General features: G+C 45.2%; 1 protein-coding gene across 1 annotated transcript in view; it reads left to right on the top strand.

The window, feature by feature from the left end:
* TBPL2 (TATA-box binding protein like 2) overlaps window positions 1-21,749 on the top strand; it is a 22,065-nt gene extending 316 nt beyond the window's left edge. Inside the window, exons 2-7 of the mRNA XM_024208664.1 lie at window positions 6,309-6,727; window positions 7,748-7,835; window positions 9,628-9,719; window positions 13,002-13,169; window positions 16,512-16,606; window positions 21,670-21,749. Coding sequence (XP_024064432.1) covers window positions 6,309-6,727; window positions 7,748-7,835; window positions 9,628-9,719; window positions 13,002-13,169; window positions 16,512-16,606; window positions 21,670-21,749 — 942 coding nt within the window. The remainder of the gene's footprint in view (window positions 1-6,308; window positions 6,728-7,747; window positions 7,836-9,627; window positions 9,720-13,001; window positions 13,170-16,511; window positions 16,607-21,669) is intronic.
* Window positions 21,750-22,036: the final 287 nt, after the last annotated feature.

The raw sequence follows: 22,036 nt of genomic DNA on the forward strand, positions 1-22,036 counted from the left end.
CCCCCCCCCCATCTGGCTCCTCTCCAAGCTCCCTGGAGCACCCAGGGGCTGGGCTGAGCCCTCTAGCTGGCACTGAGCCCCTCCAGGGTTTCCTTGCCCATCTGCAGCGGGGGGCGCCTGTGGCTTTGGAGCCCTTTGCCCTTCCCTCCGGAGCCTGTCCTGGGACCTAAGGGGCTGCCCCTGTATTGGCAGTGGGGCTGCCTGTGCCAGCTGGGGCCTGCCCAGAGCATTCTGTCCTTTGCATGTGGTGTTATTCAACACTTGGACTGCAAGTTCCTCAGGGCAGGGCCTGTCTATTCTGTTTGTACAGCACCTAGCACACTGCCGTGCTGGCCTGTGACAGGGGCTCCGGGGTAACAATGCCATCCCACTGCTACAAATAATCCCATTGTAGGATTAGACAGTCTCCAGCTCCTCTCTGGGCTTCAGTCAGCTCCAACAATGAAAACAAATGAGTGAGATTCACCCTGACCTTCTCTGTTCCCAAAAGCTGTTCTTTAAAACTTCCACACTGTGGGACAAGAGCCCTAAGGCAGAGGAGCAGCTGGTGTCTTAATTCCTTGTCCTCTAACTCTGCCTAGGTCTACTCAAGGTGCTGGGGCCCCCAGGAGGGCTCTCCTCCTCACCACTAACACCTGTGAGACTGAACAGGTGGAAAACATCTAGGAAATCCCTTTAGGATTAGAGAGGCCCTTTTGAAGTCTCATGCACTGTAGCAGGGTTCTGCAGGTTTTTAAGGACCTGTCTGGGCTGCAGCATGGCCTGTGTTAAGAAGCTCTCCTGAAGAACTGAGCTCTGTTCAGGTAGTAGGTTGAGACTGGCCTGTGCTAATCAGGCAGAGGGGCAGGTTCCATTTTTTGTAATAGTGCCTGCAAAGGTTCGGACTTTTTTTTTTTTAATGGTAGTCGAGCACCATTTTTAAACTGTGTTCAACTGTTCATCAACTGTTCTAATAGCCCTCCCACTGTTGGCAAGTGGTTTTTGGACAGACACCCCGTTGTAATGTGGAGAGGACCTAAATCTAGCCCTCTAAATCAGAGGTGAGCAAACTACGGCCCGCGGGCCACATCCAGCCCACAAGACCGTCCCGCCTGGCCCTTGAGCTCCTGGCCGGGGAGGCTAGTCCCCAGCCGCTCCCCTGCTGTCCCTCCTCCCCCGCAGCCATGCTGGCAGTGCTCTGGGCAGCGGGGCTGTGAGCTCCTGCAGGGCAGTGTGTCTGGCTCCGGCTGGGTGGCGCAGCTGCCAGATATGTTGCTCTAAGCGGCATGGTAAGGGGCGGGGGCCGAGGGGTTGGATAAGGGGTGGGGGTTCCCGGGAGCAGTCGGGACAGGGAGCCGTTGGATGGGGCGGAGGTTCTGGGGGGTGGTCAGGGGATGAGGGGGGTGGATAAGCGTGGGAGTCCCAGGGGGCCTATCAGGGAGCAGGGGGTGTGGATAGAGGTCCGAGCAGTCAGGGGACTGGGAGCAGGGGGCTTGGATAGGGGGGTGGGATCCCGGGAGTGATTGGGGCGGGGGGTCCCAGGAAGGGGCGGTTAGGGGACAAGAAGCAGGAGGGGTTGGATGGGTTGGAGGTTCTGAGGGGGCAGTCAGGGGGTGGGAAGTGGGAGGTGTTGGATGAGGGCGGGGTCCAGGCTGTTTGGGGAGGCACAGCTGTCCCTACCCAGCCCTCCATACAGTTTTGCAACCCCAATGTGGCCCTCGGGCCAAACAGTTTGCCCACCCCTGCTCTAAATGAAGTAATTATGGCAATAGATAACGGGTAGGGAGAGGGCCAGTAGGTGCTCCTGATAGTTATACTGGAGGAGGAAAAACTAAATGGCCTGGAATCACAGAGCTGGGCCTATATCTAACCCATGGGATGTGTCTTCTGTTGTTACTCATTCCTCCTTCTGTTGTTTCTCACTAATTCATTGTCTGGTCTTAAGCTAGTCCTCAATCCTCACACTGATCCATGCAGTTTGAACCCCTGCACCCGAGGACCTCTCATGCCCAGGCAGAACCCCTTTGAAATCATAAGCTTCTGCCCAGGTGCAGAGAGGTCCATTTGCAGTGTTGGGGGATTTACACTATAAACTTTCTGGCGCACGAACCAAATCTTCCTGCGTGTCTGAACAGTGCCTAACATCTGGGGCCTGATCTCGATTTTTGGCCCGTGTGTGGTGGTACTACAATACAAATGATAAACTCATGGCAGCAATTGTTTGGGGGTATACTGTGGCTAAAAAAAAGCCCCCCCCCCAAACCTATCTGGGGTCTAAATCAGTCTTGTCCCAATTACACTGTACACGGACAATATCCCTCTACTACCAACAAACTGCCTTAAACTGTAGTGATCTCTTAGACAGGGTATAGGTGCCAAGCTTTCATTTCTTCAGGGAGGCAATAGGAAACCCTCCAAACATACATTGCTGACGGCAGAGATAATCATCAATCAAGTCAGCTAACCTAGAGTACATTGCGTAAGGCTTGGCAGCCAGTTAAGTATAAAACTTGCCTTGTGCTGCTTTTCCCTCTTCTCTTCCACAGCATGGGATGTTTTTCCCTGTGCTTTTAGTCTGTCTCCCCCCACACACGGAGGCCAGCTTTCTATTAATACATCTTTAATTTTCAATCTTCTTTCCTTAAAGAATTTCATTCTTTGAATCCGCCTTTCTCATGAAATTGCTTTCCTCTCATTTATTTTACCCCATTATTTTCTGTCCCCCTTTAATAAAAAAACAAAACAAAAAAACACACTTTATACTTCCCTGTGGTTCTCACATTCCACTAACTTCTCTCATCCATCTAAGCCTCAAATTGACTGACTTTATTCTGAGAGTGTCTGCTTTGATTCACCTTATGGGGGAGCTGAAATGTCTCCCATGCTCTATAGGGAAGGAAAGAGCATTGCATCTAAAAGTTCCATGTGTTGCTTTCTCCTCTCCAACAAGCAGCAGCTGTGGTGGTATTAATGAACTGCCACATAACTAGGTTAAGAGGAATAACTGAGTTAAGAGGTATGGTTGCCGTCTAACTTCTGGGGCTCATTTTGTCTGGCAGTATGTCATTTTGGGCACAACTTTGTCCCATTTGGGGGACGGGCCTGAATGTTAGAAGCAAGTAACCAGGAAATTGTTTATTCACTTTTGTGGAGACGCAGACTTGTATAAGTGGTTACACTAGTAAGCAGGTATTTCTTTGTGTGACTAATTCTGGGATTTTTCACAGACTTCTAGCTGGTATCACTAAAGTATGCAATCTTGCTGCAGTGTGTCAGTCCTTTTGTGGAAGCTATCTGTCTGTTGTGACAGTCCTCTTTATACTGCCTGCTTAGGGTGTTGTAGCAATCTAAGACTTCCCCTCCCCCTGGCTAATATGAAACAATATGTATTTTAAATTGAGAGACTAATGCCAAACCTGTATAAATGCCTGCTTATGTCTTATCACTTTCAGATAGTTTGCATGCCATCCAAGTCCATGATGCTAAGGGGTGTTAAATACAGCTGGTCTCTTGCTTTAAGGCAGGACCTCAAATACAGAGTGCAAAGGGACTTGTGTAATAATGCCTAGACTTTTGCATGAGTTGTCAAACTCTTTGTGCAGAACCTGAATGTGGGATTTTTATCTCTAAAGGACAGTTCTAGGTACACTGTACTTAGCCCTAAGTATTCATAAGGCTCTAAAAATAGCTCCTATGGCACCTTTAATGAGTGTATCACAGTTCCTGCTTGTATCTGCCAAGCTAATAAAGGGCACCTGTCTACTTTTTTGATTGAGTAAAATTTCCAAAAAAAGGGTCTAAATGACTTGGATGCGTAAGTCCTGTTGACATTCAAAGTGTAAAAGTTATTATGCAGGATATGTCATATTGGATCAGACCAGTGGTCTGGTTCAGTCAGTATTGTCTGTCTCCAACAATTGCTAATATTAGCTGTTTCAGAGGATGGTGCAGAAGGCTGTTATTTAATAACTTGCCCCTAGAGAAAGTGTGTTCCTAGCCCTCGTTAACTAGCAGTTGGTTACATGCTGAGGCAAGAAGGTTTAAATTCCTCCCCAAACTGTTGCCTTTTTTAATATTATAAGGCATTATACATTTGTGATACAAAGCCAAACAAATGGTGATAGAGGACAGGGCTAGAACTCAGGAATTTGTGATTAGGAAATGCGGTAGGCCTTTACCACTTGATCTAAAGAAGAATGATAGCTATGGTAGCATTCAGGCATTTATTTCTCATAAATTAGTCATAGATTCAAATACGTGGCCAGTGGAGCCTATCAGGTACTGTGTAATAGAGAGCAGTGATACACAGGCCAATACATTTATTTATTCAGTTGTGAGCTGTTCAGGGAAAACCTGAAGCTGGATTCCTAGATTATTATCTATACTGAATGGAGACTAGAGCTAGTCAAAAAATGCCAATTGTCTTCCATGGAGAAACTTTGAAAAATGTTTGAGGTTTTCCCCCAAAAAGTTATCACAAATACTAGAAAGGATTTGTAGAGAAACCCAGCCCAAAAACCAGAATATTTTGACCCAAATAAGAATTTTTGACCATTTTTAATTTAGTAAAAAAAAGCCAGTTTTCACTTAAATTTATTTCTAATAAGTTGGTCAGCTCTAATAGACGTTAATACATTTAAACATCTGTCTAAATAAAGCCTCGTGAGAAGCGTCAAGGAAGAGCACCTTCTTGGGAGATCAGGTCACTTATTTGCTTGCAGGGCTTAGCACGTGTTGGGCCAGGTTTTCCAAAGTGCTGAGCAGCTGCCGGCACTGGGGTGGGTGCTCGGCGCCTGTGAAAATCAGTTGCCTTGTTTCCCGAGACCCCCGATCACTAGCAAGTCTTGAAGTTCGTGTAACAGGTGAAAAGACACTGAGTGGTCCCTTTGATCAGTTAAAAGGTCATCCCTGCCACCTACTGGACTCGATCTGCCCTTACATTCAATAAACAAAGGCTGTATGGGACATATACAGACCCTTGTCTAGTGCCAGGTACCAAATGTGTGTAACTGAGACGATGCCGAGGAAAGAAGTTATTTCAGCACTCCACAGTGATTAGCTTTAAAACTTCTAGCCAAGCGATCACCTATTCAGCTAGTAGTATAGGAGCTGAGCCATCTCTCTGGCCCAGTTCACCAAAGCCCCTGCAGTCGGGTTCCCTGGGCCCTGGTGCACAATGCATCCTTAGGGCTTAACCCCTTCCTGCGGGCACTGTAGCTGGGGGGGACAGGAGGTGGCTGGGTTATGTCCGTGGCCAGCAGCAGCAGCTTGGAGGTGTTAGCTGCCTTTGAACGCTGTGCGGGCAGGAAGGGATGAGCTCTGCAAAGAGCTGGGCCAGGCCATCCCTCCCCCTCCTCCCCGCCTGCTCCCCTGCGGCTGGAAGCAGCTCCTGTCCCTTCCCTCTCCTCCTGCACAGTGCCAAAAGTCTGCTGCTGGCAGCCACATTCTGATGTGAATCTGATGCCTGGCAGAAATCTGGGCTGAGGGTGGAATGTGACCATGTGTGTCTCCTCCCCCCCTCCCCCCCCCCGCACACATTGCCTCAGGAAGATACATGCCAGGTACCAGGAGAGGCAGGTCCATCCCGGGGGCCCAATTAGGCCTGGAGGCAGAGAGCACTGGACAGATAGGGTCAGTTGCTCAGTCATCCCCCCCCCCCATCCCTGCTGTGTGAGAGGGGGCTATGGGGGGGTGTCATCTCTCTGTGGGGGGGGGAGGTAGGGGTGTGTCACCCCTCCCAGTGTGAACCCTAAAGTCTTAAAGATAAGAAGGTAAATAGAATCCAACTACATGGTATTTCTTTACTGCGGTGACTTAACTTGCCAGCTGAGAACTCTTCTCAAGTTTAAATCCATCGGAGAAGCTGTTGGGTGGGGGGTGGGAGTGCAGTTTTGAAAGGCTGCTGTCCAGTGTGTGCTTTGCAGCCTTAAATCTTTTGTCTTCACAATAACCCCTTGAAATAAATGTCTTCCTCTGGCCATCACACACAGTTCATGAATGCTGACCTCTTGGTGTTATGGTGTAGCTCGATCTAGCTTGTGTAATAACGAAACGGTTTGGAAAAACCCATAGAAATCCTCTGGCTCTTACACACTGACCTCCGTGAGAGGAGAGGGAGAGAAGTCACTGAAGTATGAGCCTGTAAAGCTATTTTTGACAAACTTTCACATTTTAACTTGAAAGTGCTCTGTGTGATGATGGAGTCGTGATGGGGAGGAATATCTCCTTTGAATTCATTGAATGGAAAATGCATGTCTTGAGCACCATCATTTGAAGTAAATGAGATCTTGTCTTCTAAAACATGCTATAATCTTTTCTTTTAAATGAAGGATGACCTTTCATCAGCTGGTCCTCAACTATACACTCCCATGAGCCCTTTTGACACAGACCTACCGATTCAAGCCGTTCAAAGTGCATCATTCGGTTCTCATCTTGACCAATCCAAAGAACTTTCTACAGACTTCTCTTCTGTGGATCTCAGCTTTCTTCCAGATGATCTTAACCAAGAAAATGGAGAACAAACTCATTCGGAAGATGGTCATGAAGTGCAAAGAGAGCAATACAGGTCACAGTTGACAGAGCAGGACAGTGGGTTCTTAAATGACAGCAATTTGTCACAACTGAGCTATGCGGACGCAACTCAGCCCTCGCCTGACACATCTGGTGCCTGTCCCCCTTTGACACCTATGACTCCTATCACCCCAATGACACCCGTTTCAGAAAGCTCTGGCATAGTTCCTCAGTTACAGTAAGTAAACTTAAGCTTAGAGGTGTGGGGGGAGGTGGTACCATGTACATGAAGAAGGGCTAAAGACTAAAATGAAAAGGGAGCGAATTGTAGAAATATAAATAGTTCATAAACAAATAGGTGAAGTGTGGTTCAGGCTTCAGTAGTGAAAGCTTCTCAAGGCAAAAGAGGTCACGTGGTCTCCATGCAAGCCGTGTCCTTGGCTTAGCATTGGGAAGACTCAAATGACCTCCTCACGTGCGCTGTGTGTAACTCCTGCCTCTGAAGGAGCTGCAACCCTCCTCTGCTGTGCAAACTCCTGTCGAGAAAACAATATTTTAATGTTCGTTAAATTTCCAAGGGCCCTCAGCCACTGCCCACACGCTAGACTGCAGGAGCCAAAGTAACAGTACTTGAAAAGTAGGAACTCTTTAGCCAGACAGGTGTTCAGTACCTGTTGTCACCATAGGGGTCTACAGTGCAGCCACCGGCAGGCCGGTGAGGATCCAGTTTGGTCTAACTGCTGCAGGGCTCTATTGAGGGAGCTGAAATAGTCTCTCTGTGACCCCAGCGGTGGTGTGGGGGAGGAAAGGGCACAGCTGCAGAAGCAGAAAGAATCCTGAGCTGTTCTATCCTATTCGACTCTAGGCCAGGGTGACATGAGGGTAGTTCACTGACTACTTCCAGAGTGCAACAGTAACTCCGTCAATGTTCTTAGCCATAATAATACAGGTTAAAGACACACAAGCCTATGCAGCTGTAGTACTGGAGGAAAAACTAGCATATTCAGTGGTTGCAGCAATAGGGCACTTTTTAAACTTCCTCTTAAAATCTTGCTTTTGGCATTGGACCGCTTATATTACTGACTTTCAACAAATAATTTGCTATATATGAGTTTTGTGGTGGACTAGTCACTGAAGGGTCAGGAAAGTAATCGGAGGGAACGATTAAATGTATTGTGATTTCAGACTATCTTTTTAAAATAGATCACTTTGATCTATGATCTTCTAAAAACATGTATCCGCTTTCTTATTCCTTCAGGAATATAGTGTCCACTGTAAACTTGGCTTGTAAACTAGATCTGAAGAACATAGCTCTGCATGCCAGAAATGCAGAATATAATCCAAAGGTGAGATTTTAAAGAACCATTTCATTGGGGTTTTATACTTGAAGGCATGGATTCCAGTTTACACTTTTTAATCACCTGATTGTCCCTTCTTTACTAGCACACTCAGCTCATTAAAAAAAAAACTTGAGTTGAATTCAAGTCAGTAAAAGCTTTAGCAGACTCAGATATATCCCGTGAAGGTCAAACATCTTTGTCGCCTTTTTTCATATCCTTGCAGTTCTGTCTTGCTATGTGCTGAATAAAGCATTTATGGAATGATCCTGCCACAGGATGCCTGGCCCTTTAAAGGGAATTGGGGGCCTGGCCTCACCTGCCACTGATGAGCTAGGGGTCAGGTTGAGGCTAAAAGTCAGCAAATGGGCCAGGTGTGGGGGGAGCTGCTAGAAGCATGGAGGCTCTGTCAGGAAGCACTTGGGTCTAAGGGGAGCTCCAGAAAGCAGGCTGGCTCCTGTGAGGCCCTAGAGCAGGGTAGAACTGTCAGACAAGTGGTTTGTACAGTAGAAATGCAGAAACCCCTGCAGAAGACCCCAGGTTGGCAGGGGGAAAATGGATGACTGATGTGCTATGCTGGTTTATGTGGAAGAAACCAAGCTCAAGGCCTGAACCAGCCTGTGGGGGGTGTTGTCAATCCTTCCTTGCTGAGGGGACAGGCCCGCAGCTTACAGGTCCCTTGAGGCTGCTTCTTCGGGCTGGTCTACACTGGGGGGGGGGGGGAATCGATCTAAGATGCGCAACTTCAGCTACGTGAATAGCGTAGCTGAAGTCGAAGTATCTTAGATCGATTTACCTTGTGTCCTCACGGCACGGGATCGACGGCCGCGGCTCCCCCGTCGACTCTGCTACCACCGCTCGCTCTGGTGGAGTTCCGGAGCCGGTGGGGAGCACGTTTGGGGATCGATATATCGCGTCATAACGAGACGCGATATATCGATCCCCGATAAATCGAACGCTACCCGCCGATACGGCGGGTAGTCTGGATGTACCCTTAGAGTTGGATTTTTCAGTGCTAAACAAACACATGACCGTCTCAGGTGTGGATTTCTTAAAGTGGTACAGTATGTGTAATAGTTGTAATGGCACTGAAAACAGCTCTTTTCCCCATAGTGCTGGAACTAGGGATGCAGGGGGTGGTGCAGCACCCCCGACTTGAAGTGGCTTCCATTATATACAGGGTTTACAGTTTGGTTCAATGGCTCTCAGCAACCCCACTGTAAAAATTGTTCCAGCGCCCCTGCTTTTCCCCTATTGCAATCATGAGTAGAGACTCCACTTCCCAATAAGGGGCTCGATGATCAGGAACAACTCTGTGTGGACACGCTTATTCCAGATTATAAATACCTGGTTCCTGTTTAGCTTAATTCACTGTGGGCTAAGCACTGAGGGATGAGACTTCCCTATTGGGAAGCATTTCTTCATGATCTTAAATTACACGTAGATAAGCCAGCAGATTTATAGCAACGTTTTCCCCTGAAGTTTCAGAATGGAGGCCTTAATTTGGAGGAAGGGATACTTAAGTAAATAACATACTTCTTACCAAGTGTGCACCACAACAAAGAATTAAGCATAACAGCACTTGTAGTTTTCCGAGCAATGTTTGAAGCTGTCTTTGATATAAAGGGAAGGTTTTAAATAAAACCCTCTTAAAGCTTGTATTATTTAATATGAAACTTGTAACCAAGCTTGTGTCAAGTTGGTACCAAGTTAATATTCTAATTTGTATTACTGTAGTACCCAGCGCCCCCGTCATGAACCAGGCCCCCACTAGTATTCTTGTTTGACTTTTAATTTCTAGAGGTTTGCTGCTGTGATAATGAGAATCAGAGAACCAAGAACAACGGCCCTTATATTCAGTTCCGGCAAAATGGTCTGCACGGGAGCAAAAAGGTAGGAAACATTTCTTCTGTCTGGCTCTAACAGCAGATGGCATTCTGGGACAAATTGTGACATTACCTGCCTGTTCCACAAAACGCAACATCCCAAGACCAAAAAGGCGGGGAGTTGTCACTGAACATGTCTACCCGTCGGTGACAGGAGCTCTCATGATTGCTAAACTGCACACTGCTGTTCTGAACTATAAATTGAGCTGAGCCGCTATTAATAGAAAATCACTAATAACGAGTAACTTCCATTTCCCACTCAGTCCAAACATTGCCTCAATGTAACCTGTGTGGCTGTCTAGTGTCTCTAAGGCCTGGTCTACACTACGACTTCAATTCGGATTTAGCTGCGTTAATCCGAATTAATCCTTAACCCGTCCACACAACGGAGCCAGTTACTTCGAATTAAAGGGCGCTTAAAATCGATTTCTGTACTCCACCCCGACGAGCGGAGTAGCACCAAAATCGATTTTGTAAATTCGAATTAGGGGTAGTGTGGCCGCACACCACCGAATTAATGTGGTTAAAATTAATGGGGTAGTGTGGCCGCACACCACCGAATTAATGTGGTTAAAAACCGAATTAATGTGCTTAGTGTGGCCGCGCACAATCGAATTTATACAATCTGTTTCCCAAATTCGAATTATCTAAATTCGAATTAATCTCGTAGTGTAGACGTACCCTAAGTAGATGTGCTCAAGTCTAGCTGAGGTGCCCTCATAGCACAAATATTCTGCCTGTTTTGGGTTGTTGTTTTTTTTAATCCTTGCCCTCTGTAGTTCATGCTCTTGGTCCTTAAGCCCCTCCCTCTCCCCCCCTCTCTCCCCCTTGTTATCCTATTCTTTCCTGAGGGGAATCGCTGGGTCTTACTTCAGAACAAGCATTGCTGTTTTCTACTTTAAACTCTAGCTCGCAACTTACACCTTGTAATATCTCTAACCACCAAGGTGCTAGATTAGTTTCCTGGAGGGCTTCCTAATCTTATTGGCCCAGATCATCAGTGCTACTCGAGCACAGAGATGGGGGAAACTGGCTTAAATGGCCAACTGAGTTTTCCTCCTGCACAGGGGAATGAGTGGCATACACTAGAACCCTGCACGGGACTGGTCTTTAAATCCACTCCCATCCCACCCCACAATGCGCACTCCAATCCGCTCCCACATTTTCTTGCATTTTTAATCCTGCTCCTATCCGCAGATCCCATAAGAGACAGATTCCTCCCCATGCTATTTTTAAAAAGTCAGTTAATATATATTAATATAAATGGAATTCCAGACACAATTTTTACTACTAAAAGAATAAAAACAAATCTGGCTTAAACCATGCAGAAAATACTTTAACTCCTGCTAGAAAATGTCTATTATCCCTCACTTCACATTAAGTATTAAAACCTTTATTTAAAAAACACAAAAATGTACTTTACGTTGTCATAAATAGAATATCAGCAAACTGACGAGATGAGTGTTTTTCCGCAAATTTCCACAGTCTGGCTTTTTTTTTTTTTTTTTTTTTTTTTTTGGAGGGGGGTCCCACCCAATCCTGCCGGCAACAAAGTACATTTTACCCTCTCCCGCTATTATAGCAGTGGGTCCTGCTGGACCTGTGGAGTCCCGCTACATGGCTCTAGCATTCACCTATATTGCCTGCTCAACTCCACTTGTTTCTGGTGCCCCCTTCCAGTGCAGGAGGTGTAGTAGGAGTGCCTTGTGTTCCAAAAATCCTGGGACAGTACAAAGGCTCCTGGGTGCTTTTATCAGCCTGTCCTAAATTCTGCTGCTGCTCTTGGGGAAGCATAAGCTAGCTCTGGACCAATCCCCTTCCATAGCAGAGAGACCTGGTGAGAGCTGTGTGAATAAGTTAATTTTGGATCAAGCTCAAACGCAACATTTTGTGTTGATTCTGAGCCTTTGTAACACTTTTTTTTATTATTAAAATTAAATGAAATTTCTAAACTGTCATTTAGAACCAAAAAATTGAAATGTTATGTTTAAATGTTTTGGTTTGACATTTTCTAAATGTTTGTTTTTTTTGGATGGGAGAATTCCGTGAAACCAACATGATTTTGCAAAATGCTTTCTTGCTGAATGTACTTTTTTGGCCAAAAAAAAAAAAAAAATTGTCCAAAAAACTTAGCCCTGTCCTTTCTTCTCTTGTTGTTGAACTTTGTAAACTCATCTGGGAGGAAGTTCATAAGGAACGGTGCACATCTGTGGTGCCATATAACTAGGGCCCTGCCAAATTCATGGTAATGAAAAACGCATCATGGACTGTGAAATCTGGTCTTTTGTGATTTTTTATATATATATATATATACACACACATTTTTAACCCTATACTATATAAATTTCATGGGGAGAGACCAGCGTTTCTCAAATTACGGGGGGGGGTCTGACCCAAAAAGGAGTTGCGGGGGGGGGGGGTTGCAAGGTTATTTTAGGGGGCTGCAGTATGGTCATCCTTTATTTCTGCGCTGACTTCAGAACTGGGTGGCCAGAGAGCGGTGGCTAGTGGCCAGGCGCCCAGCTCTGAAGGCAGTGTCCTAGCAGCAGCACAGAATTAAGGGTGGCAATACAATACCATGCCACCCCTTACTTCTGCGGTGCTGACTTCAGAGCTAGGCAGCCGGAGAGTGGCAGCTACTGACTGAGGGCCCAGCTCTGCAGGGAGATATAAGGGTGGCAATAGCACACCATGCCAGCCTTACTTCTGTGCCGCTGCCATCAGCAGCACAGAAGTAAAGGTAGTAATACTGCAACCCCCCCTTACAATAACCTTTGTGACCCTCCCCCAACTCCTTTTTTGGGTCAGGACCCCTACAATTACAACCCCATGAAATTTTGGATTTAAATAACTGAGATCATGAGACTTACGATTTAAAAAATCCTACGACCGTTAAATTGACCAAAACGGACTGTGAATTTGGTAAGGCCCTCCAGGTAACCTAGTGCTGCAGCAATGCAAGGCCTTCCTCTTTACCTCTGATCCCATTCCTGGATCTGTAGGAACTGGTTGCAACCCACGATCTTTGTGGCACTTTAAAACAAACACCCATGTAAATTCCAGCTGCTGGACCATAAGGACACTATACCTATTCAGGATCTTGAGTCTGGCCTGCTCTCTGAGTTGAGGACACCAAACTCTCCTATACACAAGATGGGATTGATCAAGGCCAGAATGTGACTACAGCCAACAAGGCGTGGGGGTTTTTTATTTAAATTTCAGGATAAGGCTGTACATCCAGAAACCATTAGACCTCAAATTCCTGTTTCCATCTCTGTGCTCCCTGCAGTGAAGAGCAGTCCCGGCTTGCGGCTAGGAAGTACGCACGTGTGGTGCAGAAGCTTGGGTTCCCTGCCAAGTTCCTGGACTTCAAAATACAGAATATGGTGGGCAGTTGTGATGTGAGGTTCCCCATCAGGCTGGAAGGATTGGTTCTAACTCATCAGCAATTCAGTAGGTATGTGGGCAAGGGGGTGGTGACTGGCAGAGAGAGGTACCAGGCTCCTATCGTAGAGAGGGTTCAATTATGAACAACACATAGGGATGAATTGACATGTAAAAGGACATAAGAGAAGAAATGTTGATACTGGGCTAGCATGGTAAGGTGTGTACTGCGTACCAGTGAGCTATTAACTGCCATAGCATACCCTTGGTCTGCTGCACCCATTATCTCTGTGCCATCTGTCGTCTGTTTCACATACACTAGACTAGACCCATAACGTTTTGATTGTCTTTTGCAGTAACGCCTATTGATAAACCTTCCACAGCATGTTTGTTTCTAATGTGGCAAAAGTCAATATGGCTTGTGCGCCAGCACGATTGATGTTGGCAGGAACGTTCACCGCTCTAGGAGAGTGACTAACTCAGCGAGTTAGTGGCTGGCTATTTAAAAGTACACTCCTGAGTATCTTTAGGAAGAGAAGTGTTGTGCTTGGCAGTTCTCTCGCCATAGGAATTCGGTACTTAAATATTCAACATTGTATTTTCTTAGCTTGGTTTTCTCAAAGTGTTACACGCATGCTTTGCCCTGCTAGAGGGTTTTTTCTGGACTAATTTTTATGTATATTAGATCCAGTTAAAATGAAGGACAGGAGAGTAGTAAATCTAAGTGTAAATAGACTTCCTAACTGTCAGGGTGATTAAGCACTGGAATAAATTGCCCAGGGAGGCTGTGGAATCTCAATTGTAGGAGATTTTTAAGAGCAGGTTTGGACAAACACCTGTCAGGGATGGTCTAGATCAGTGGTTCTCAACCAGGCGTACGAGTACCCCTGGGGGTACGCAGAGGTCTTCCAGGGGTACATCAACTCAGCTAGATATTTTCCTAGTTATACAACAGGCTACATAAAAAGCACTAGCGAAGTCAGTACAAACTAAAATGCCATACAGCCAATGACTTGTTCATACTGCTTCATGTACTATACCAGGGTGGCCAAACTGCAGCTCGCAAGCCGCATGCGGCTCTTTTACAGTTAAAGTGCAGCTCGCGGAGCCCCCCATTCTCCTTCTACCCATAGGTGCTGGAACTAGGGGTGCTGCTGCACCCCCTGGCTTGAAGTGGTTTCCATCATACAGGGTTTACAGTTTGGTTCAATGGCTCTCAGCACCTCCACTATACAAATTGTTCCTGGGCCTACCAGACTGGCCTGGGGGGTAGTGCTCAGGGTTTCTGCCAGAGATGACTGGTGCCTGCTGGGGGGGCGGAGCGGGGCACAATTTAAATTTTTTAGCCCCCAACATCTTGAGTCATCCTCCCCCTTACCCTCAGGGGCCCCTCCCTGCAGCTCCCAGGTGTTAGCTCCTTGTGGCAAGGCAGCGGCAAACAGCTGGGAGCTACAGGGAGGGGCCGCTGCTCTAACACCACAGGGAGAGGCAGCAGCAAAAGCAGTGGCTCTCCCACTTGCTTGCCACTGCCTCTCTCCATGGCTGCAGCTCCCAGCTTGCCAGCGCCAGCAGAGAGGGGGCCTGGTGGCATCATGTGACCGAGTGGGGTCAGCAAACCCTGGCAAAAATCAGGGGGGACACACGACTCCATGTGCCCCCCCCCCCAACGCATCACCTCTGGCTTCTGCCCAGCAGGGTCTTGGGGCTGAAGCCCCAAGACCTCCCTCCCTGCAAGGCTGGAGCCCCGGCAGGTGCGCTCCGGCTCCCGAACTTCTAAAGATGGTCGTATGTGACTTGGAGGGTCAGTAAGTTTGGCCACCCCTGTACTATACACTGAAATGTAAGTACAATTTTTATATTCCAGTTGATTTACTTTATATGGTAAAAATGAGAGCGCGCAAGCAATTTTTCAGTAATAGTGTGCTGGGGGACACTCTTGATTTTTATGTCTGATGTTTGTAAACAAGTTGTTTTTTAAGTGAAGTGAAACTTGAGGGATTGCAAGACAAATCAGACTCCTGGAAGGGATTCAGTAGTCTGGAAAGGTTGAGAACCTCTGGTCTAGATAATACTTAGTCCTGCCGTGAGTGCAGGGGACTGGACTAGATGCCCTCTCAAGGTCCCTTCCAGTCTGACGATTTTATGATTCTTGGTTCCTTTGCTCACGGTTAGAGAACTGCTTCTCTTTAAACAGCTTTCCTGCTGACTGGGGAGCATGTATGGCAAGATAATGGCAATATCCAATGTTGCTGCAGCATACTTGCTGTGTACAAAGAATTTTGACATGCCAGAGGTGTTCAGTAAGATTGAACAACATTCATATCCAAGATAATATTGGACTAGTCTCAGGTTGGCGCTCGCCACTGCCATGTGCCACATCTAGTCATGGTGAGGTTTTGGTCCCATGGACCAAGTCTGTAACAAATGGAGAAACTTCCTCCAATTCTAACCAATCTCATAGTTGGTTCAGCTGAACCAACTCTTTAAAACCCTTGGAGCCACGGTGTAGATCAAGTTCCAGCAGCCTGAACCGGTCTTACTAAGCTAGTCTTAAAACCTCTGGTGTGATGGGAATTGTGTGTACACAGGGATAATGTGCCTCTAGAAGCACTGAGGTAGGTAGTCTAATCCTGTGTGGAGAGAGAAATATTGAAGCAAATACAGAACACTTCCTATTGGTGGACAATACACAAGTGAAAACTTCTTGTATGCGTATTCTTGTACAAGGTTTGATCTATGCTCTGGACTATTTCAAGTTAACGTGTAGTACATGTGGAACCTCATGGCTGGGTGACTGACTTAGCGTGTTTAAGATGCATTTGTTCAAAATTTAGTCACCACAAAGGACACCACAGGATGCTTGGAAAAGAGTGAAGCTTGAATACAACAGAAATTAAAAAGTTCAAATTGGGTCTCTGTTTGAATTAGGCTGAATACCCTATGTGTTGTTCTCTTGGGCCATCTTGGCTTAGTGTGGATTGTAGAACTACTTGGTTATCTTCTTCTTTGCTGTATTTTTATAAATCATTTGTAACTGAAGCTTTATGTGTTGTCCCCAAGAATCCTTCCTTGGACTGTTCTAAGACAGTAATGCCAACACTTACTTGGGAACCTACCTTTAGTCACTCACATTTGAAAGTGGCCCAGATCTTAAAGGTGCTGAGTATGCACAGTCCTTACTGGCTGCAAGAGGTGAGATGCTATAAGGCTTCAGTAGGAGGTACAGGTGCTCGGTACATCTGAAAATTGGGCTACTTAGTTGGGGATCTAATCATAGGTCATCAAAAACATTGGCTTAACTAACAAAATTCGAACATAAAGGAGCAGTTTATATTTCATCAAATAAACTAGTGGTAAAAATCAAATTGCCAAGCAGTGCTCCTAACCCTTTTTCCCGTTTTGTTTCTTTCAACAGTTATGAACCAGAACTATTTCCTGGCCTTATTTATAGAATGGTCAAACCAAGGATTGTGTTGCTTATCTTCGTGTCTGGAAAAGTTGTGTTGACTGGTAAGTGATCTCTTTATGTACAGCAGTAACTCTGAGCACTCTGTATAGTAGGATGACATTTAAGCTACGCTGATGTTTCTTGCATAGTGCAAACACTAGCAAAATCTAGAGGCATCCCTTTCAGCAGAACATTGAGGATACAAAAGTACCATAGTTGTGTACTATTAGAACGCTCCACAGGCGTTCAAATAACCACTCAAAAGAAATCCTACACATCACTAACCTTGTGCATCCTGTGGGGTTTTTTTTAAATTCTCCACTTATGTCAAGGTATCAAACGCATGAGCATGCTGTTTTAATAAGCACCATAACTAGAAGCCTATTTGTAATGTATTCTGATACTCTCAGGGAACTCAATCTTACTGCAACAAAACCTGGTCATACTTTCCCTCCTCAATTAGAAAATTTCTTTATGGTTAGCATAGTAGTTGCTGATGGGAAAGGAAGGTGTCTGTCCTAATCTTGGCCCATGTTCAGCAAAGCACTTAATTTTAAGTGCTATGAAGAATCAGAGCACTTGTCAATAACCTAGAATCCAAGTCTGTAAGTAAACATTAAAATTCCTGGATGAATACTTCCGAGCATTCTTTCTGGAACATTTACCATCTTGGGAAAACTTCCCCTTATTCAACTTGACTAAAAAGGCAAACTGTATCTCTATCAGACATACAGGCTGAATGGTGCCAATGTACCAACATAGGTGTAGATGGTACTTTAAAGGCAAATAAAATTACATGCCTTTGCCCAAAGGATCTTCCCATCATAATTATGAATGAGCTCAATTAACTGGGCATTCAGGACAGAAAGCTAAAACATCTCCTCCTCTTTAGGTCCCATGAAGTCATCCTGGCCATCTACACTCCATTGATGCCTCCAGAATACATTTTTGGATGTCATAACTACAAAAAAAACCAAACCCACAAACCACACAACAAAAAACACACCTCTGCTGAGGCATACAGCAGGCCCATAAGAGCTCAGGTAAGTCCCATTTTGAAAGCTGGGCCTTACTGCAATTCTAAATCAAGACTTACTGAGCTCCTATGGTCCCCTGGCTGATCCAGAATTTTCTGGTGATCCAAACATCAGGAAATAATGTTTTGGAGCAGAGTCAATGGGTGTGTGATGTGAGGTTTATCTTTCGATGGAGGGGGAAACTAAAAAGGTTTGAGATCTATCAAGCTGTCCTGCAGTGCTCAGGAGCATGAGTACCAACCTCAAGGCAGACTGTTGAGAACCAGGGCACAAACCCCAAATTGGCTGAGAGTTCTCTACTTCGATGATTAGTTGGTGAAATCTAAGGCTATGTCTCCACTGGAGACCTTACAGTGGCAGAGCTGTACCAATGCAGCTGCGCTGATGTAAGGGATCCTCCATAGCCGCTCTATGCCAGCAGGAGAGAGCTCTCCTGTCAGCATAATTAAACCACCCCCAATGAGCAGCGGTAGCTATGTTGGTGGGAGAGCATCTCCCACCAATGTAGTGCTGTTCACACCGGCGCTTCTGTCAGTGTATGTTGGTCCGGGGGGGGAAAGGGAGGTGTCTTTCCCTCCACACACACCCCTGAGCGACAAGTTTGAGCAACAAAAGTGCTATTGTAGACATAGCCTCCATGTAAACTCCTCAGGCACTGCAACAGCCTAAACATGGAGTCACGGACAGTCCCCTTGGCTACTCCAATCTATCTTGTCACCTAGGCGAGTCTGGCTTTGTGGTAGATGGGCCCCTTACACCATGAAGCACAGCACTGTTCAGGTTACTTCCAGTCCCAAAGGACCCGTCACTTACAGTGGTGCTGGAATGAGAGGTTTTGGGGATGCTACTGCAATCCCTGGCTTGAAGTAGTAATAACCACCACCAAATACATGGCTTCCCTCATCAGCACCCCCACTATAAAAATTGTTCCAGCACCCCAGTCGCTTACCCAGGTCACGTACACCTTAGATCTCACACCAAAGACCATGCTTGTAGCCAATCCTATAATAAACTATACAAATTTATTAACAGGAAACTGAAATAAGAGTTCTTTTACAAGGTTAATGTAGGTAAACATAACATCCACAAATTTAAGTCTTAAGTTTCAAAAGGTAAGGTTCTATAATAGGCAAGCTCTATATATCCTGTAGAGCTAACCTCAGCTAAGCAGCTGGGGGTCCCTTGCTTATGCCTAGAAACCTTGCCCCCCAGAGTCCAAGCAGCAATGAAATAAATTTTCTCCATTTTGTGAGGCTTTTCTTTTCCCTCTTTTTTCTCTCTCTCTGTGCCGCCCCACCCCTCCCCCTGCCCCGGCACGCTTCTGCTGTGAGCTGCAAACACAGCTGATGGGAGGAATTCACTTGCAAGACTCATCTTCCTGTGGGTGGAGGGGGAGAGTAAAGTGTTTTGTCCTCTTTAATGTCTGTCTGGTGTTGATGGGCCTTCCTTGTCAGGCAGGACATAACAGCGTCTGTTGGAGACCAGAAGTTAGTTAATCATAGAATCATAGAAGATCAGGGTTGGAAGGGACCTCAGGAGGTCATCTAGTCCAACCCCCTGCTCAAAGCAGGACCAACACCAACTAAATCATCCTAGCCAGGACTTTGTCAAGCCGGGCCTTAAAAAACCTCTAAGGATGGAGATTCCACTACCTCTCTAGGTAACCCATTCCAGTGTTCACCACCCCCCTAGTGAAATAGTGTTTCCTAATATCCAACCTAAACCTCCCCCACTGCAACTTGAGACCATTACTCCTTGTTCTGTCATCTGCTACCACTGAGAACAGTCTAGCGCCATCCTCTTTGGAACCCCCCTTCAGGTAGTTGAAGGTTGCTATCAAATCCCCCCTCATTCTTCTCTTCTGCAGACTAAACAAGCCCAGTTCCCTCAGCCTCTCCTTGTTAGTCATGTGTCCCAGCCCCTTGATCATTTTCATCTCTTTCCTATCTGGTGACTTACACCGTTACAAAGGCTTACAATGCAAATGCTCAAATACTGCCTTACAACATGGGATATGGATGTTATAAATGAGAATAATACCTGCAGCAACTCAAAATCTAAACACTAAGCACATTCTTAGAATTGTACCTATTTGACAATTACTGACACGCAGCTGAAATCAGTCTGGCTCACCTGTGTATTTGGCATTGTTCAGTTGAGGGAGGGGGACCTTGGTATGAGCTGGCACCTAGTCTGCCAGCATGACAAGGCACACATGTTGGCGTGTCTTAGTCTGGCTAGAGGTCCATTTCAGTGCATATTGCTTATTTTTAGTGTTTGCTGGTTGCTCCTCCATGCTAATGTTAATGTCAGCAACAAATGTTCTTGGCCTCCATGGTTTTGCTAATTAAAAAGTTAGTATGGTACTGGAGATGTCACTGGATTAGAGACTGCCGGCTGATTCTATATGAATGATGCAAGAGACAATAAAAACTTAATCAAGGCACTGAGGGGTAGGAGAAATGCTCTAGAGTTGGGAAACGCTGCTGGTCAATATTCATAATACTGAGTACTTGAATGCAAAACCAGGGGAGATAACCTGTCAACACTGGACTTCTCTTGATCAGTCTCTTTCTAAAATTATTCTCATGAATGTTGACAAATGCAAAGCAATGCGCTCTGGAAAACACATTTCCAACTATCCATACAAAATGATGGGGTCTAAATTAGCAGTTGCACTCATGAAAGAGATCTTGGAATCGTTGTGGATGGTGCTTAGAAAAATCTGCTCAATGTACAGTGGCAGTCAAAAAAGCTAACAATGTTAGGAACCATTAGGAAAGGGAAAGATAAGATAGAACATATGTCAATATATAAATACATGGTATACCCAGACCTTGAATAGTGAGTGCAGTTCTGGTTGCCCCATCTCAAAACAGATACCTTAGAGGTGGAAAGGTACACAGAAGGGCAACAAAAATGATTAGGGGTGTGAAACAGCTTCCATATAAGGAGAAATTAAAAAATCTGGGACTATTCAGCTTGGGAAAGGCACAACTAAGGGGGGGATATGAGAGGTTTATAAAATCATGAATGGTATGGAGAAAGTGAATAAGGAAGTGGTATTTACCCCTCCATATAACACAAGAACCCGGGGTCATCCAATGAAACTAATAGGCAGCAGGTTTAAAACCAAGAAAAAGATGTACTTCTTCACACATAGCAGTCAACCGGTGGAACACGTTGCCAGGGACGTTGTGAAGGCCAAAAGTATAACTGGATTCGAAAAAGAATTAAATTCATGAATGACAGGTCTATCAATGGCTATTAGCCAAGATGGTCAGGGACACAACCTCAGGCTCTGGGTGTCCCTAAACCTCTGACTGCCAGATGCTGGGAGTGGACAATGGGATGGATCACTTGATAATTGACCTATTTTTTTCATTCCCTTTGAAGCAACTGGCATTGGCCACTGTTGGAAGACAGGATACCGAGTTAGATAGACCATTAGTCTGACCCACTGTGGCTGTTCTTTTGAATGTTTCATAACATAACTGTACATTAATTGCTGACTAATTTGTCAGTCCTACAACTAATAGTGACGGGGATGTTGCATCCAAATTTGATCTGAAAAATTATGGGATTCATACACTCTTCTATTAAATAAAAAAAAAAAGACTAATACTAACTAGTAGAAACAATTCCAGGGAATTTTAAAAAGCTCCCTGGGGCACTGTATTCTCTCTTTTTTAAAATGTAGTATTCCTTTATGGTATAAGCCACTCCAAAAATCACAGCAGTATTCCACTGCAAGAACCCAAAACGAAAGATCAGATACTGACTAGTCTAGCTCCGCCCCCCCCCCCCCCCCCCAAGATGAGAACAAGGGGGAAAAAACCTACTGTTTTAATAATATAAGGTGGTGATGGTATCATGGAAAGGAATCTTGCTTCTTAAATTATATCTAATTTTGACTATGCCCCTGAAGGAGATTTTAAATAAGAACCCTTTTTTCCATCTTTGGGAATGCTTTTATCATCTATTATACTAGTACTTATTGGTGTTGACTTAATAGTAATGAATGAAACCTTGTGAGCCATCTTTAATATTGTCTTAGTTCTTAAACTGTTTTCAACTGTTTTTTCTAGGTGCCAAAGAGCGTTCTGAAATCTATGAGGCATTTGAAAACATCTATCCTATTCTAAAGGGTTTCAAGAAAGCATCTTAAAATTTCTTTCCAAAAAAAATCAAGAATATATAGGTTTGTATGTTTATGCATAGAACTAATGTAACAGTATTCCTATACCTAAATACAGATTTGTGGATTACTAGGCCTATAAAGCCATTTTGAACACACTATAAACTATAACTAGATAGATGCACTCTTTTGTAAGTAGCATGAAACAATTTTGCTGTAAAACTTGATGTTTCTAATGAGTTTGGTCATTGTATCAAGTTCTGTTAAAGAATTCACAATAAGCAAAAGTACATTTACTTTTGAACAGGAATGTAAAT

This window comes from Terrapene carolina, unplaced genomic scaffold, assembly GCF_002925995.2.
Source record: "Terrapene carolina triunguis isolate 2854851 unplaced genomic scaffold, T_m_triunguis-2.0 Scaffold189, whole genome shotgun sequence".
Taxonomy (NCBI): Eukaryota; Metazoa; Chordata; order Testudines; family Emydidae; genus Terrapene; species Terrapene triunguis.